Genomic DNA, 15,512 nt, shown 5'->3' with positions numbered 1-15,512 from the left:
GAAGATCCCTAGCTCGCTGGCTCTTAGCGCTTCCAGAATGCGAACTTGCTCTTGTTGCTCTGTACCTCGGGGGCTGCCGTCTTCTGCTCCGCATCCGGCAGACTCTGTTCATCGCCCAATCTCGGATTCCTGATGACGCAAGCGAAGAAGATGAGGAGCGTACAAAGACAGATTCCGGTGATGCACAGCAGGCGCTGAACATGTCTGTACACATCGATCACAGCATCGCGCTCAGGCGTGCCGGGCGGATACAAAGGCGCCTGTTGAAGTGGCGAGGCATACCACAGCGCCGCCTCCGTCGAGTTGCTGATGCGAGAATTGATTTCGTTGGGGAGGACTTGGGTCCAGATTGCGCCAGAGACAGTGTTACCCAGAGCGGAACCGACGTTGTAGGAGGCGAGATAGATCCCAGTAATGACGGCGACGTGCTCATGTTTCGTGGCCGCCTGGATACTGGCTTGCGCTGGATAAGGGAAGAAGCCTCCTGCGATACCAAGCAGAACCTGTGCACCGATGATTCCGTTGTGCGTGTTGCGACCGGTCCCGCCGCGGTAGTGGATGAGAAGACCGAAGGCCACCATGAACAGGCAGGTTCCGAAGAGGATGAAAGGTTTCAGACGACGGACTTTGTACACGACCACGCCGAGGAGGATCCCAGTGATGGTAGATGCGAAGCTGAAAGATGTCAATCGACTATCGATGAATTGGGCACAAGGAGAGCAGAGCAGAGCGCACCTGTATAGCGAGGTAATGCGCGTAGCCGATTTGATAGACTCGTTGAAGCCAACAACGACGACCGAGTAGAGGTAATCGCCCTGGCAAGTCCAAGCTAAAGAGGGTCAGCTGGGTTGATTATGCAAGCAGATTGATTTTGGGCTTACCAAAGTTCAGCGTAATGGCGATACCGAGGGCTCCCCACACAGCGCGATCCTTGAACAGCTAATATGATATTAGCAAGATGCCAACGAAGGTGTGTCGACCAAGTAACTCACATGGAAAGGAATCATGGGATGGGGCGCCTTCTTCTCCCACCAGACCCAGACCGGCACCGTGACGAGGCCAATGACAAGCGGCGCGATGATTTTCGCTTTCCCCCATTGTGCGCTCTCGCCTCCTGCGATAGTCAAGGGGACCAGAATGAATCCAAAGACCATGATCAGCAAGATGATGCCGATGACATCCAGCTGCCAGAACAGAGCCAGAGCAAGCTTCTTACCGCCGTACATCTGGTAGGGTGTTTTGTAGTTCTCAAGGGACCCGGCTCTCCTAGCTTTGTGACCGACCCACATAAGAGATATGATGAGAGGAAGTGAACAGATGGGATATATGATGCACCACATGCCAATGCCCCATCGCCAGGTCGTAGCGGCGAGTACCGCACTGGAGACGTCGCCGCTTACCCAGGTGTTGATGATGAATGGAGCTGCGGGGATATACGAGAAGAAGAGACGGGACCGAAGCGAGGTGGTATCGGCGACTATCACCTCTACGAGCAAGATTACGCACGTGTATCCAACCTAGCCATAATTAGTCGGGTATTCGACGTCAAAACAAGGCAGAAGGGAAAGTCCTCCCATCCCCAATACACCAAGCCGACATCTCTGGAGCAGATTTCGGACTTTATGTCGACAGGGACTCTTTGTAAACGCGGACTAACCTGGTACAAAAAAGCACCGGCAGCAAATGCTTGTACATTGTGGCAGGATGCTTCAACAATGGTTCCTGCACCGCAAATGTTAGCTGGCATGTACTATCCATGTGAGAGGACCACACGTACCCAGAACGTAGAAGAAGACTGAAACAAGGACGAGTTCGACTCTGCCGAAAACGTCGGCAATCTTGGCTGCGGTTGGCTGGAGTTCATCAGTAGCTGTTCCAGAAGCAATTTCACAACCGGAAACTCACTTGAGCCGCAGCAGCAACCACGGCGCGTACAACGTTAATGGTCGAGAGAAGAGAGTGGTTGGAGAAGCTGGACGTCGCGGTCGGCTGATATGCGTATCGCAAAGTCCCGTCCAGCCCATAGGCGTAAGCGATTAGGAAGACGCCGAAGAAGATAGCCACGCGGTTCCAAAAGGTGATATGAGCAGCCAGTGCCTCAATTCGCACGACGCCGGGCGACTTGCTTCCGACCAGTGGCGCGGAATCGTTGTCGAAGTTGTTGTGGACTTCAATGGGCGGCTCTCGGCCCTTCTCGTCGAGTTCGGACATGGTGCGCGACCCAAGATAGCGGTTTACCCTTGAAAAAGAAGAAAGTAGCTGCAGCTGCACGGTAAGGGGTAGAGGGAGAGATGCAGCGAGGCGGTATCTGATTGATAAGATGCTGCTGCGAAAATTTGGTCGGAACCCGGCCTTTTAGTGGAGCTGCGCGCTTCCAAGGCCTTCACTTCCAAGGCCTTCACTTCCAAGGCCTTCACTTCCAAGGCCTTCACTTCCAAGCCCTAGCGGAGCTATGCGCCTTGGACTAGAGGCTGGGAGAATTGCAACAAGGCTGAATCCGGAAGGGACTGCTCGCAATCAGATCATCTTATTTAATCAGATGCAGAAGGCGCCGTCTCTAGTCTGGAGAGAGCGTCCAATAGGCGGGCGGAAGCGTGGCGCCTCGAGCGTCATGGTGGAAGGGAGGACGCGATGGCGTTCGCCGGCCTGGCCGAATGTGCTGACAAGGTTGCATTTTGCCCCGGTCGAGATCCTTGGCCTGCTTCGTCGCTTCCGTGATGGCGCGCCGATGTCGGATTCGAGTGATGAAGGCTGCGGATGAAGATCTTGATGATATGCGAATGGCTGTAGCTGTTATGCTGTGTGTCGGTCCACACGTACCTAGGCAGACTTTTGGCGAGGGGTGATATAGGGCAGGTCGGCAGCTGTGCGCCGAATTATATACCCGAGGTCCGACAAACGTCCTGCCCTGTGTGCTCTCCCCTACGAAACCACCCAATACGACATTTATATGCACGACATCAAACGACGTCAACAGGGCGCGCATATGTGCCCTACAGACTACAGCTCCTCTGTCGTTCCCGTCTCGTATCCGCTATCCTCCTGAAATTCGACCCACGTCGCCATCTTTTGCCTCACATGCTCTCCATACACCACGCTCTCTCCATCCCCATCTACGGGTACGACCACGCACGCCTCGCCAGGCTCGAAAAAGAACGGCACACTGAAGCGGCCGAACCTGGCATCTAATGCATCTGGTTTCGGTGGCGGGGCCCTCACCCTATGCATCGTGGCTGTAAACCGTTCCCCGGATACTTTGGCCATGAGGTCGCCAATATTGACCACCACAGAGCCGGGAACGTAAGGCGCTGGCACCCATTGCTTGGACGCGTTGAGGACCTCCAGCCCGCCCGTAGCGTCCTGGTGGAGGAGCGTTAGGATGCCACTGTCTGTGTGAGGGGTACAGCTCAGTTTGACAGCGTCGACGTCATGCGGCTGTGCCTGGTTTTGGGGGACCGGAGGGTAGTGCAAGAGACGCAACGTGCTCAGAGAATCGAGTAGCCAGGGGGTAAAGTAGTTGGCATCTTTCCCGAGCGACACGGCTAGTAGCGATAGCAGCTTCGAGGCGAACGTTTGTAGCTCGTCGTGCAGCTGCTCGAGCCGCTCCTGCCGTCCGAATGCGCCTTTATCCAGCCATACGTTTGGCTCAGAGAGACGAATTTTCTGCGCTTCGGGGGCAGGGTGCGTAGGGTTCTTCACCGGCGATCCGATCTCGAATCCCTCCTTCAGGTTGTCCGACGCCAGATGCGGCTGTGTAGGGAAGTATCTGCGCCGGTGAGCGTCAGAGGCAGATCCTCTAGTACTTCATACCCTCTGTAAGTGTTTTGATTATTCCGGTGGAACGATTTCTTCGCAAGCTTCATTTTCTCCTCGTGAGGCAGAGTGAAGAACTCCCGCGCAAGGGCGAAGATCTCCTCATGGTCGAAACTCAGTGGTGCATTGACGAGGTAGGCGAAGCCAGTAGTCGCAAAGACATCGTATAGCTGCTTGCTCAACGCATTGACGTCCGCGGCGGCAACTTCTGATGCCTTCAACGCACCGACGTCGACGATGGGAAGCGAGGAGAAGGATGTGGTCATCTCGGAAGGTTTACAGGGCTTGAAGAGGGGAAAAAAGCAACGATAGAAATGGATGATGTTTGATTGTAGGGTATATGAAGAAACGACAGCGTCGTCGGTAAGTCGAACCTATTTCGGCAAGTGGTCGTGTGGGCGCGCTTGGTTCATGCACGCTGAGGCGGGGAACTTCAAAGAGCCGTGGATAGGCGGACGAATGAAGAACCGACGCGCATCTCCTTCCAGCTCGGTGGCCGGAATGCTCTCTCTCCTCTCATTCTCCAAGCGGGGGAGTCAGCAATCCTCCAATGGTAGCATGCGTTGCAGCTCCCGTCTTTGCTTCTTCCTCTAGCAAGAATTGCAGTACCATTTCTGCAGCGGCCTCAGCATCGTCATCGGCGTCGATAGCGTCCAGAGTCTCCTTCAACACCTCCGGCTTCCATGTCGCGCCGAAAACTTTCATGATCTCCGTATTGACGAATCTGTTAAACTCAAAGTGGCCTTGCAGCGTGAGAACACGGCCGGGTTCATAGACGCCTTGAACAGCACAATGCTGCGTGCTCCCCACCATTCTCCACGCACTCGGCAGCGCGTCTTGCGAGGGTATGCTGACGTGGTCGGCATGGACGAACTGCATTCGCATCGTTTCGGGAATCTGAACGGAGTGCCCTCGTTTAAGGAAAGACCTCGAGCCCTTTCCTAACATATTGCGGAACCGTTTGTCGAGCTTTATCTCCTTCACTCCCAATTCCCAACCATTCGGATCCTTTTCCACTCTCACACCATAGCCTCGCAGAAGACTCTGACAGATCAACTGGTGCCCAAAACAACTCCCGAACATCCTGATGCGTGGGTGACCGATATATAGATCCAGCACGTAACCGTCAAGCCGACGTATCCATTCTTTGTCTTCATATGACGAGGAAGCAGAACCAGTGACGAGGACGACGTCGATTTCGGCCAAAGATTGGGGATATTCGAATTGTAAGACATTGTAGTCTATCGATTCGATTTCAACGTCCGGAGATATGCGCCCAGTAGCGGCAACAAGGAGGTCATGGAACATCTTGCCGTACGTGTTCCACTTTGGAATGACAGCGGGTACTGGTACATCAGCGTTGAGCATCGCTATCCGAATCTTTCGCGGCATTGTGGTTTGACAAGCGGGTTTCTCAGCTATTCAGGGCAGAGCAGCGGTCCTAAGGGTCTATATGTGCTGGCACGAGCCGTAGTGCGGGTGCCGATTGCCGAATCTGATAGTCGATTAAGCGCGTCTGACGTTCTCGTTCCTGATTGGTCCCTCGAGCTCATGCCCACGCTCGAGGCAAGACTTTGCGAGGAGCTTCCCGTTGTTGAGCAAGGAATACGTGGGATTTGTATGAGCTTTCTGGCGTTGAAAGCGGGGTCATACTCTCAACCATTCGAAGCGCCCGCGACTTGTTCACCTGTAGCCTAGAACTCGCTTGCCACATGTGGGTCGGCTGGCAACTCTTCGCCGAAACCGGGCCCGTTGTCGTCTTTTCTCCTCTCGAATCGGATGTAGGGTCCACAATGGCTGTCCAGTGGGACGTCACGTCTTCAAAGTCTTATCGGGCGATTTTCGGTATGGGGTGGTTCTTCCAAGCCTCTCCGTCTTCGACTCTCCACATACTGCAGATGAAATACCCGTCAAGTCCATCGGAACGATACTAGACATAGGCAAGATATCCGCTCAATCCTTCTTTTCGCAACTGATGCTGGCGCGGACGCTAGATTGGCAAGCTCTAGCCTGGGCAGGGTCCTATGCACATATACAGCTCAATAGTATCAGTGCATACTATCAAAGGAAGAAGTGGCGTCTCTTGAGATCGAATTGGAGGAGATAGTGTCGAGAGACTTTGGAGAAGGCATTAGCAGCCTCGTAAGGGATCTTGGGAAGACCTAACCACTAGGCTGAAAGCAGAATAGCTTTTTATCACGTGAATGCCCGTTCCCGATACAGGCCGCGTGTTTCAGCCTTCCTCGCAATCTCTTGAAAATACCTGACTAACCCCTAGTCTGAGGGCTATCCGTACTCCGAAGCGTACAATGAAATCAAGGAATGGGAGAATGTGCCGAGCCTTTGTGATATCTGATGGGTACCCCGTGTGGGTCCGCTCCGATGGTAACGTCAAATCATAGTACTCCAGCTCAGCAGAAGCGAGACTTCATTTCGGAAGGAGAGCTTTTGACTGACGTTGAGCCATGGCCGAGATAGTATAGGAGTTGGGATTTCCTAACCTCTCTTCTCCTATTTCGAAGACAACTGGTTCTCAGCTACTCGAAATGTAGCATTGCTGTCAGAAGCAGCACCGAGGTAGACGATACCGAACGAGATTGCAGGTGTTGCTAATTTGACCTCTCTCACATTTCACCATTCACAATGAACCCTTCTAGCTTATACCAAGAAGAGTCCCAATGAAGGTGAAGGTGAAGTCGCCAACGTCCCGTCTTGTCTTATTTAAATAACCGCCGCCTTCCTTCCTGCAAACTTTCGACAAGCCTCGCCGACACCAACACGCGGCACCATGGCGACGAGTCAAACAACGTAAGTTTAGTTCCAATGAACCTAAAGCATACCAAGCTGACCTTGTTAGCCTCTACAACGATCCCTTCCTCTCCGATGTCACGATCCGCCAGATCTGCAACGGCGAGACGAAGGAGTACTACGGTCACAAGGCGGTGCTCTGCGCGCACTCCGCTTGGTTCATGGGAGCTTTCCGGGGCAACTTCAAGGTCAGTATACCCTATGGGGTGGCATGCGTGAAGAACGTTGTTGACACTGTTACAGGAAGCGACCGACCGTGTCATCGAGCTCCACGATGACGATCCGCTCTACTTCGAGGTTATGATGAAGTACATCTACACTGTGAAGTGGGAGCTTCCTGAGGATGGGGCATGGACACAATTCCAGAAGTGCTCTCTACTACCCATCGGAGTCTACGCTTTGGCCGACAAGTACGGTGTCGATGGACTCAAAGCCCGCGCTGTAGAGGAGTTTTGCGAACCTTGGGATCATCACTCCGTCGAGGAAGCGAAGCAACTGGTCGAGGCCCACTACACTAAGTGCGTTGAAATCGACTGTCCGATGGGTAGACGGGTTGCGCACCGCCTTCTTCAGTATGGAAGAGCACTCGTGAAGAGCGAGGAGTTTGCGGTACTGGTGAAGAAGTACCCAACCCTTGCCGCAGATGTGCTTATTGCGTGTCCGCGCTTCAAAGGAAGGCTTTGGTGAGGAGGAAAGACCGTGCTTCAATGGGACGTGATTGAGGGGCATCTGAGAAGATTTTGGCCTTTGATCTTGTACATATAAAACAATACTGGACACCGGAGCGTAGTGGAATGAATGTGGAAGTGGAAAGGCCGCTCACACGGCGCTCGATCGAACTGCGGTGGATAGCTTTTCTTACAATTGAGAACTATACTTTGACCGATCTCTTCCCGTGTTCTGATCAGCTTCAACTTCTTTCGCGATTTTCACTGATCGGAAAGGCGGAATCCTAATTCTCTTTCACAGCGGTTGCTCTTTCACTCGTGCTAACCTGGAAACAGCTAGTTCTCTCACCTGTTTTCCGCCACGTGCCTCTCCTCCTTCCACATTCCTGCTATATAAACTCCAACTCAATCTCCATCCAACCCAGCTTGAACATAATCCGACACCAAACAACGCCGGACGGCATAGAAGTAAGTACGAAAGCTCTACACTTTGTAGAGCGCCGCCTGGGGGTCTTCTTCTGACAATGCACCCTTATATTCTATGTCTAAATTTTGCTGACCCAGTCGAAGGCTTTCCTAAGCCTATAGCGGCAATCTTCGTCATGGCGACTGAGAAGAAGAACTCGGCTGCATCGTGAGTCCCTCTTCTCTGCCCATCCTCTTCCCTAGGTTGTACGCTAACGACCCCAAGGCTCTTCAACAACCCCACCCTCTCCGACATCAAGCTCAAACAAATCCAAAATGGCCAAGCCCGCGAGTATCACGCGCACAAGGTCGCCCTGTGCAAAGAGTCGCAATACTTCATGAAAGCTTTCACTGGCAACTTCAAGGTGAGCGACACAAGTCTAGCGATTGTTATACGGACTTACTAACCGCAAGTAGGAAGCAACGGAGGGTGTGATGGAGCTCCACGACGACGCCCCAGACTACTTCGAATTCGTCCTCAAGTTCATCTACACGGAGGAATACGACAAAGAGGCAATCAAAAAAATGGCCGGCGATGACAAAATCAGGCGCGTACTCGTTCCCATAGAGGCCTACGCGGTCGCGGACAAGTACGATGTCGTGCGGCTCTTCAGTCATGCGGCCGAGGACGTCCGAGCAGTGCTCCTTGAAAGCAGCGAAAATGACTACAAGGTCCTAAAGGCGGCGATTCAGTCCCACTACCGGTCAAGTATCCGTGCCGACGGCGCCATGGGAAAAGCCATAGCATCAGTTGTTCTCGACCACAAACGCAACTTCACCAAGACCGACCAGTTTGAGCTGGCAATGACAGACTTCCCGCTCTTCGCCACTGATCTAGCGCTGGGGTACCACCGTCAAGGCATGTTCAAGATCCGCATATCGACCTGCAGCAAGTGCACTAAGGTCAATGCGATCATGGCAAGCGGCTTCAACATTAGTTCGGCTCAACATCAGTACTGCGCTGGCTGTGGTACGCGTCAAACCATGTAGTCGCCATCGCATGTTGATGCAACGAAATTGGTAACAATGGTTCCACAAAGTACTTCGGGCTTTAACCCACAGCATCCAGAGGCTGCCTGAAGTATGTACCGAACTCTAGATTCTACGCTACTGGCTTTCGAAGCGGTTTCGAATTCCGACCTAGATAACCACCTTTGGTACCAATGGGATTGAATGGTCGTCGTGCTGGGCAATATCACTATTGAGACCGAAAGAAAACTGCAGACCCGCTTCTTGCACCGCAACCGCATCTCAGCTGGCACTCCGCTAAAAAGCAGCAGAAAACACCCGCGCACATATTCAAAGCGTCCTCACCAGTCTATCCCCTAAATCTCCTTCCCACCACCAACACTTCTCGCCGTCCAAACCACGCCGCGACGCCGTCCTCTCCAACTCATCCATTTTCCCGAGACGGACTGATCCCGGGAACTTTAAATTTACCCATCCCATCCATCGACATAGTTCAGCAACACCAGCTAGTCGATCGGGAAACGGCTTTTCGAGCACCCAGTTCTATGATTCACAAACCCTTCACCTCATGACGCAGCTAGCCCCAGAATACAAAAGTGGTCCACTCCGTAGAGGCGCCCTGACTCCCTCCCGTTTCTTCCCCGGCCTAGCAGGACTTACGCCAATTGACGTGGGAAGGTTTCCCATCATCCTCACAGGCTTTTCCTTGAGATCTACGTGCTCTTATGCGCTGCTTTTGCAACTACTAATAACCTGTTTATGTCCTAGAACACATGGTATCGGATGTCTGCAACAGCTCGCCATTGAACGTTACAGGAGATGAACCAGCCAACATTACGTTTGCAACATCCTAAGATCGACCACCCCCACACAATGTTTAACAGATCTCTCATCGTGCCCACTCACTTTCCCTAGTCAACAGGTCCCACCCAACAAGCCGCCAGACTTGCCGTTGGTACCATTCCTCAACGTCTCTATCCTCCATCTTTGGAATGTTCGGGACAGGTCCAAGCTTGACCGGCATGGTGAGCACATCCAAGAATTCGTCTTCGACTTTCTCCCCAAACATACAGGTGATCAATGTCCGCTGGAGGCGGTCTTTTGCAAGGGGGCTGAGCCGAGTCTTGGAAGTGGATGGGAGTGTTCTCAAGCTGAGGGTGCGACCGAGACGGTCTGAATTCTTCTTTGCAGGCTGAGGGTTCATATGATTGGGTGCGAGACCCATAGCCCGCTCAAGAACGATTATTAGGGCCTTGACCTCGAACTTGATGGCTAAAGCTTCTGTCTCCTGCTTGGCGATGTCTGCAAGACGAGTGGATGCTGGCTGAAGCTCAATATCGCCTTCAATGGTGGCACTGCGATGGCGACCGAAGGTACAATAGAAGAGCCGTTTTCCAACACGCTCAAACAAGACGTAAGCAAAGCCGTCGAAGAGCTGCTGGTGTAGCGGTTCATCTTTGTCTAGATATGCTAGCAGTCCGGTGAGAAAGTGCGCGATACCACGAGCTGCAGCTGACTCCTTGACCGTGTTGGAAGGCGTACGGGAGTTATTTTTCTTGATCTCGGCGGTCGATTTTGTGGCAGCTGCAGCTGCATGGTGCGCTGTTGCTTCAATAGCATCAAGAGCGGTGGAGAGCATCTTTACAGACTCGTAAATGACGAGGCCGGGAAGTCGTCTGCCTGAATCATCTTCTTCAATGCTTTTGAGGCCTAGAAGTACCATCCCAAAGGCTCGTGCACATGCCGACAGGGCGCATGAGAACTCGGAACGGTCTTGGTCAAGAGAGCGTGACCCCACCTTAGGACGCGTACGGCTCGAGAGTCGGTCATGGAACTTGCCAACCACAGAAATGACGCGGCCGAGAGCGTTGGTAGTCGCAACCAGAGAGGAACAGATGGCCCGAGGGTCTGAATCTTGTTGTCTGAACAGTTTCTGGAATGTCCACAGATGTTGGGTGAGGTCTTCGCCATCTGGTACAGTCCTGTCAGCCAAGTTCATTCAGTGCGCATGGAACTCACCTTTACCAAGCCCATCCAGGAAGTCAAGATCATCCTCCATGGTCTCTTCGGCGTTGGCTGCACTCTTCTTTGGCGCCGTGCCCCTGTTCGGTTTTCGGGCAGGCGCAGCGCCTCGTTTGCGCTTCGACGGGCTCGCCGGTGTCTCCTCATAACCACCCGGATCGTCGCGATCTAGCGATTGATTGGAGCGCTCAAGCTTCACAATGTGCCTTTCCAGCTCCCCACACTTGTTCTCCGCCGATTCGCATCGCTGCCGCCAATACGTGGCAAGGTCAAGATAGCCACTACGCTTGGGTTCGGCGAGGTTCTGCTGTCCGCGCTTCAATTGGGCGCGTAGTCGAAGAACGTGGTCTTTATGGTCAGTATCTGTGGGAGCGCAGCGCCATCCTGGGGCTATCTCTTACCACTAGCCGTCGTCCCCGGGGGTTTTGATCGAACTATTGCAAGGGCGAGGGCGATCGATTGGGTTGACGGCAGGCTCGCCTGAACAGCGGGAGGCTTCGGTGCCATTACTGCCGGAATGAGGATCCGTGAAGGATGTGACTATGCGTGGAGGATGATTTGGAATCGCGCACGGAAAGAACGATGCGAGTATGCCAGACAGGTGTCCAGAACAGTCAGGTCAGCGTCGAGGCCTTGGAACAGTGGGCTTAGCTCCTCGCTGCAGGCACTTTACGGAACCAGGGAGAAGACTTCCAGCGCAGGTCGGTTGAAGTGCTGAGGCGATGAGAGAGGCGTGGAAGGCGCAGAGCAGCGACGGACGGAAAAGACGGAAAGAGCGGTGGACCGGCGCCCACATACTACCGCACCCACACCTCATGGAACATGAGAAAGTAGAGAACCGATTATGAGAGCAGAAGTTGCTGGTAAAGGGACGTACGTCGTCAAGCTTTGGCATATCTCCCCATAACCATCCGGAACGAACAACGAAGAAGGTTTGAAATATGAACGCCTGAAGCGAATATGGTATTGTACACTCACTCGATGCTTACAGTTGTCTACAGCTTCACCATCTAAGGTTTAAGTCGTGCAAGGCCCTAGCGCATCCGCTCAGTCCTCCTCTTATATGGCAGTGGCTCCACCCTCTTCCGCTTGAACTCAACGTCCACCTGGTCCTTCAAGCCCGCTCTCTCCATCACCCCGGCCATGCTCTCATCCCACTTCGTCCTGAAGAGAGCCACACCAATAGGCTTCAGCTTGTGCGAATCAACGAAGCTCCTTAGAATGAACGAGTTCCTCTTCGTCTTCTTGATGTCGAGAACATCCAGGGCTTTCGCCTCACTCTGCTCGAGCACGAAGACGGCGAGACGATGATATGGTGCGCCTTTGTGAGCCCATGGCGGAAGCCAAGGCACGGCAATCTTCCTAGCCGCCTCGTTTTCGGTCTTCTTGTCCTCCTGGTCAATCCGTTGCAAGGGGATGGAGGTCTGGCTCGGTGAAATAGGAACATTAGAGGCAATGAAGTGGCAGCGGTAGGTGAAGCTATCCTTGTCCGGCACAGGCACGTCGGCATCCACCACGACCACTGTAACTAGCTTTTCCCCTTGTTCAAACGTTTGGACCGAAAGTCGCGGCATCTTCTCGCTGATGGCGGAATCCACGAACTCGCCAGGGGATACCTTCTTGCGCCCAAAAGCGAGGTCGGCGTCTGCGATGGGGTCCAGCGCGGGAAGGAGGTCTGGGACGATGTTCAATTGAGATATACGCTGTTCCAGGACGAGCCGCTTGTACTTGCGCCATTTCTGGTCGGCGAGGTAGCGGTAGATGGGCTTGTTCATGTCACCTGCCGTTGCATTAGCTTGTATTCCTCTCAGGGCCCTTGAGGACGTACCCTGTCCATCCTCGAACTTCTTCTTGACCACGGGGTCATTGATATCGGCTAGGATGATCAGTCCATGGAGATGATTCCGCATGCTCCTCAGCCTTGCTTCCTTTGCCAGCGCACCGCCGCTTACAGCAGGATCCTGCGCCATCAAATTCTTTATCCTCAGTGTCTGCGTCTCGATCTCCGTCAGCTTCTCCTGGCGGTCCTCCAGCAGAAACTTCCTCGCTTCCTGGAAGCACTGATACGGGAGCTGTTCAAAGGGAATCTGTTCGGTCTGGCGCATGGTGGAACGGCGGAGAACGGCACGTCGACGACGGGATCCAACCGGTTGGACGCCTTCCCTTCGGACGAGACGGCGCTCGTCACGTTTCCATTCCACGAGGTTGGGATCCAGGTCTCCCCATTTCTGCATGTATTCCGGAGTTCGTTTAGATGATGCTTCGTCTTTCATAGGGGCAGAAGTCGCAGCTGCAGGAGGAGGCGGCGGTGGAGGAGTAGGGTGGTGGGTCTGGAGCTCTTCACGGGCAGCCGCTGAGGACGAAAGGAGCCGCCGCGGTGCGCCGTTTCCGCTGGCAGTCCGCCGTACGCAACCCAGACACGCGCTGAATTGCCGTATGGACGGCTTGACAGACGCCATCGCCATCAATGGGGGAGGTTGACGATGCGAAGGAAGCATGGTGCTCTGCGAAAATGTCCGACTTCTCTGCACGGGCCACCAAGTTTTCTGCACCTCCGCGCCAGCTCCGCGACGATTCTCCCTCGAACGATTGCGCCCAGCATGGCTTCCACGAGGATAGCGTCGCCAATGCGCGGCGGAATATATCAATTGAGCAGATTGCCCATACGGCAAGATGCAATACCCGTCAGTCCGTCATCACGCGCCCGCAGGGTCGGTGCTAACTGCTCCCCAGAAATCATTATCGACCTCCTTCGCCCGCTCCATAACAACCTCTGCTTCATCTCAAGCCACTGTTTCGACGATTACTACCTCCGCCAACGGATATGTTCCCGTGAAGCCCTTGGAAGAGCAGACAGTCCTCGCGACAATCCACAAGTTCCCTTCGCTCGAACCCCTCCGCCTCGAATCATTTCCCGCAACCCATCTCTACCTCCCTACGAGACGAGATATCCTACATCGCGCCGTAATCTATGAGGGTGATATGACCCGGTTAGGTACTGCATCGACAAAGACGCGATACGAGGTCCGAGGGTCAGCAAGGAAGATACGACCTCAGAAGGGCTCGGGCAAAGCCCGTCTAGGAGACAAGAAGTCCCCAATGCTACGAGGTGGAGGGGTAGCGCACGGCCCAAAACCGCGCGACTTCTCCACCGGTCTCCAAAAGAAAGTATACGATCTTGCATGGCGGACAGCGCTCTCATACCGCTTCCGAAAAGGCGAGCTCTTGATCGTAGACAGCGCCATAGAAATCGAGAGCCCATCCACCCGGTTACTCCAGCACATCTTCGATCTCCACGACCGCGAAAGAGGGCGCGGACGAAGCTTGCTCGTAACCCTAGAAGAGCGACCCATGCTCGAGCACGCCCTCGATAAAATGGGTCGTGAACGACAATCCCTCACATGGCAAGAAGTCGACGTAAAAGACCTGCTAGAACTCTCCCGTATCATCATCGAGCGCGACGCCTTGCGCAACATCCTGCTTGCTCACCAAGAAGATCTCACACATACCTCCGTAACCCCATGGCACAAGTCCTTCGTCAACTCCTCCCCGCCGCAGGACCTCGAATCCATGATGGGCTGGTCTGAGTTCCGCACGCTGATGCAAGCACCGCCCTCGGAGCGCGACGCGATACGCCCCGACGCCTACGAATCCGTCGCGTACGGCCGCTGGACGCGCGCTGAAACCCTCCCGGAAGGACCCGAGAAACTATCTCTGACTATCTCCGCATACAATCTCCTCGCCGAAGCCAAAGACCTGCGGCGCGAACGCCTCCCCACAACCGAGCCCCTCGAATACGAATATGGGAAGAAGATCGACGAGGCCAGCAAGCTCTCCGACGCGAGCTTGAAACACGAAGCCGACGAAGTAGAGCTCGCTGCTAAGGAAGCCATGCTCCGCATGTGGGACATCATACACCAGAGTACCCTTCTCCTCGCGCAAGCTGCCGAGCACCGCGCTGAGGCCTTCCGCTGGCAGGGTCTCGAGGACGAGGCGGAGGAAGAGTATAGTAAAGCTAGAGATACTAGAACTGATGTGCTTGCGGCGGAATACGAGCTCTATAAAGCGAAGAGGCAGGTTGCGGAGCAGAGAAGTCAGGTGCTGATTAATAAGGACGATATGGAGGGCGCGGATAAGGCACAGGTAGAGGCACAGCAGGCGGCAGAAGAGGAGGGTAAGGCGCAGGCCGAGATGGCGGCGCCAACTGAGGTTTCGGAGGAGCCATACGATGACGAGGTGCTGGAGGTGGAACGTAAGGGGGAGGAGAAGGAGCAAGCGATGAAGGTTAGCGAAGGACTCGAAGAGATGGGAAAGGATAGGCAGGAGAGGAAGTAAGAATCGCTATGGGTTTCTTGGTTGTATCAGTACATTATGTGTATAGATGTGGCATATCCGTGTTTGTAAGATATGCTGGTAGATCTGAAGTTTAACCTCATAGTTGTGCATTTCGAAAAGATATTGCAGGCTACATATCGTCTTGGACTTGAGCTATATTGCGTCTATGCTACCTATCCTAGGAGGTTGATTGTGTCTCTTAGCAAGTGAGGATATGCTCCTATTACTTGCACGTCTAGCATATAAGTCTGCCTAGGTGCGTTATTTTAAAAAGATATTATAGGCTACATATCGTCTTAGACTTAAGCTATATTACGTCTATGCTACCTATCCTAGGAGGTTAATTATGTCCCTTAGTAAGTAAGAATATGCTTCTATTACTTGTACGTCTAGCATATAAGTCTGCCTAGGTGCGTTATTTTAAAAAGATAT

General features: G+C 53.6%; 7 protein-coding genes across 7 annotated transcripts; 2 read left to right on the top strand and 5 right to left on the bottom strand.

Annotated features, from left to right (window-relative positions):
- Positions 1-23: 23 nt before the first annotated feature.
- Positions 24-2,211, bottom strand: BU26DRAFT_423737 (MFS general substrate transporter; the record flags this gene model as incomplete). Its single annotated transcript, XM_033823527.1, has 7 exons — positions 24-675; positions 736-829; positions 882-939; positions 993-1,517; positions 1,658-1,722; positions 1,778-1,853; positions 1,906-2,211. The coding sequence occupies 7 exons, from the start codon at positions 2,209-2,211 to the stop codon at positions 24-26; spliced, it is 1,776 nt and encodes a 591-aa protein (XP_033686029.1).
- A 789-nt stretch (positions 2,212-3,000) lies between these two features.
- Positions 3,001-4,079, bottom strand: BU26DRAFT_562982 (putative gibberellin 20-oxidase; the record flags this gene model as incomplete). Its single annotated transcript, XM_033833099.1, has 2 exons — positions 3,001-3,766; positions 3,811-4,079. The coding sequence occupies 2 exons, from the start codon at positions 4,077-4,079 to the stop codon at positions 3,001-3,003; spliced, it is 1,035 nt and encodes a 344-aa protein (XP_033686028.1).
- A 125-nt stretch (positions 4,080-4,204) lies between these two features.
- BU26DRAFT_274737 (class I glutamine amidotransferase-like protein) lies at positions 4,205-5,365 on the bottom strand. The gene has a single exon (XM_033821423.1). The coding sequence runs from the start codon at positions 5,203-5,205 to the stop codon at positions 4,330-4,332; it is 876 nt and encodes a 291-aa protein (XP_033686027.1). The 5' UTR covers positions 5,206-5,365; the 3' UTR covers positions 4,205-4,329.
- A 1,236-nt stretch (positions 5,366-6,601) lies between these two features.
- Positions 6,602-8,927, top strand: BU26DRAFT_592098 (uncharacterized protein; the record flags this gene model as incomplete). Its single annotated transcript, XM_033834825.1, has 8 exons — positions 6,602-6,621; positions 6,671-6,809; positions 6,865-7,279; positions 7,626-7,757; positions 7,860-7,923; positions 7,981-8,119; positions 8,172-8,724; positions 8,854-8,927. The coding sequence occupies 8 exons, from the start codon at positions 6,602-6,604 to the stop codon at positions 8,925-8,927; spliced, it is 1,536 nt and encodes a 511-aa protein (XP_033686026.1).
- A 505-nt stretch (positions 8,928-9,432) lies between these two features.
- On the bottom strand, positions 9,433-11,334 carry BU26DRAFT_481475 (uncharacterized protein). The gene is made up of 3 exons (XM_033825734.1): positions 11,147-11,334; positions 10,743-11,093; positions 9,433-10,694 (listed from the first exon to the last, which is right to left on the bottom strand). The coding sequence occupies exons 1-3, from the start codon at positions 11,250-11,252 to the stop codon at positions 9,613-9,615; spliced, it is 1,539 nt and encodes a 512-aa protein (XP_033686025.1). The 5' UTR covers positions 11,253-11,334; the 3' UTR covers positions 9,433-9,612.
- A 40-nt stretch (positions 11,335-11,374) lies between these two features.
- Positions 11,375-13,220, bottom strand: BU26DRAFT_454104 (PEBP-like protein). The gene is made up of 2 exons (XM_033824853.1): positions 12,574-13,220; positions 11,375-12,525 (listed from the first exon to the last, which is right to left on the bottom strand). Exons 1-2 carry the CDS (start codon positions 13,208-13,210, stop codon positions 11,780-11,782), a joined length of 1,383 nt encoding a protein of 460 aa, XP_033686024.1. The 5' UTR covers positions 13,211-13,220; the 3' UTR covers positions 11,375-11,779.
- Positions 13,221-13,345: 125 nt separating this feature from the next.
- Positions 13,346-15,233, top strand: BU26DRAFT_603513 (ribosomal protein L4; the record flags this gene model as incomplete). Its single annotated transcript, XM_033835435.1, has 2 exons — positions 13,346-13,429; positions 13,479-15,233. The coding sequence occupies 2 exons, from the start codon at positions 13,346-13,348 to the stop codon at positions 15,078-15,080; spliced, it is 1,686 nt and encodes a 561-aa protein (XP_033686023.1). The 3' UTR covers positions 15,081-15,233.
- Between the last annotated feature and the right edge of the window lie 279 nt (positions 15,234-15,512).

This window comes from Trematosphaeria pertusa (genome assembly GCF_010094035.1).
Source record: "Trematosphaeria pertusa strain CBS 122368 unplaced genomic scaffold BU26scaffold_5, whole genome shotgun sequence".
NCBI classification, from domain to species: domain Eukaryota; kingdom Fungi; phylum Ascomycota; class Dothideomycetes; order Pleosporales; family Trematosphaeriaceae; genus Trematosphaeria; species Trematosphaeria pertusa.
The sequence above is the reverse complement of the archived record's forward strand: the minus strand, read 5'-3'. Positions and strand labels throughout refer to the sequence as shown.

What these genes read in the sequence shown, in the direction of transcription:
- BU26DRAFT_481475 (XM_033825734.1), bottom strand. Translation starts at nt 11,252, where the DNA reads ATGGCACCGAAGCCTCCCGCTGTTCAGGCGAGCCTGCCGTCAACCCAA. An exon ending in CCCGGGGACGACGGCTAGTG is followed by an intron (nt 11,094 to 11,146) that starts GTAAGAGATAGC and finishes CTGACCATAAAG; the next exon opens with ACCACGTTCTTCGACTACGC. An exon ending in CCTGGATGGGCTTGGTAAAG is followed by an intron (nt 10,695 to 10,742) that starts GTGAGTTCCATG and finishes GGACTGTACCAG; the next exon opens with ATGGCGAAGACCTCACCCAA.
- BU26DRAFT_454104 (XM_033824853.1), bottom strand. Translation starts at nt 13,210, where the DNA reads ATGGCGATGGCGTCTGTCAAGCCGTCCATACGGCAATTCAGCGCGTGT. An exon ending in GAAGTTCGAGGATGGACAGG is followed by an intron (nt 12,526 to 12,573) that starts GTACGTCCTCAA and finishes ATGCAACGGCAG; the next exon opens with GTGACATGAACAAGCCCATC.
- BU26DRAFT_274737 (XM_033821423.1), bottom strand. Translation starts at nt 5,205, where the DNA reads ATGCCGCGAAAGATTCGGATAGCGATGCTCAACGCTGATGTACCAGTA.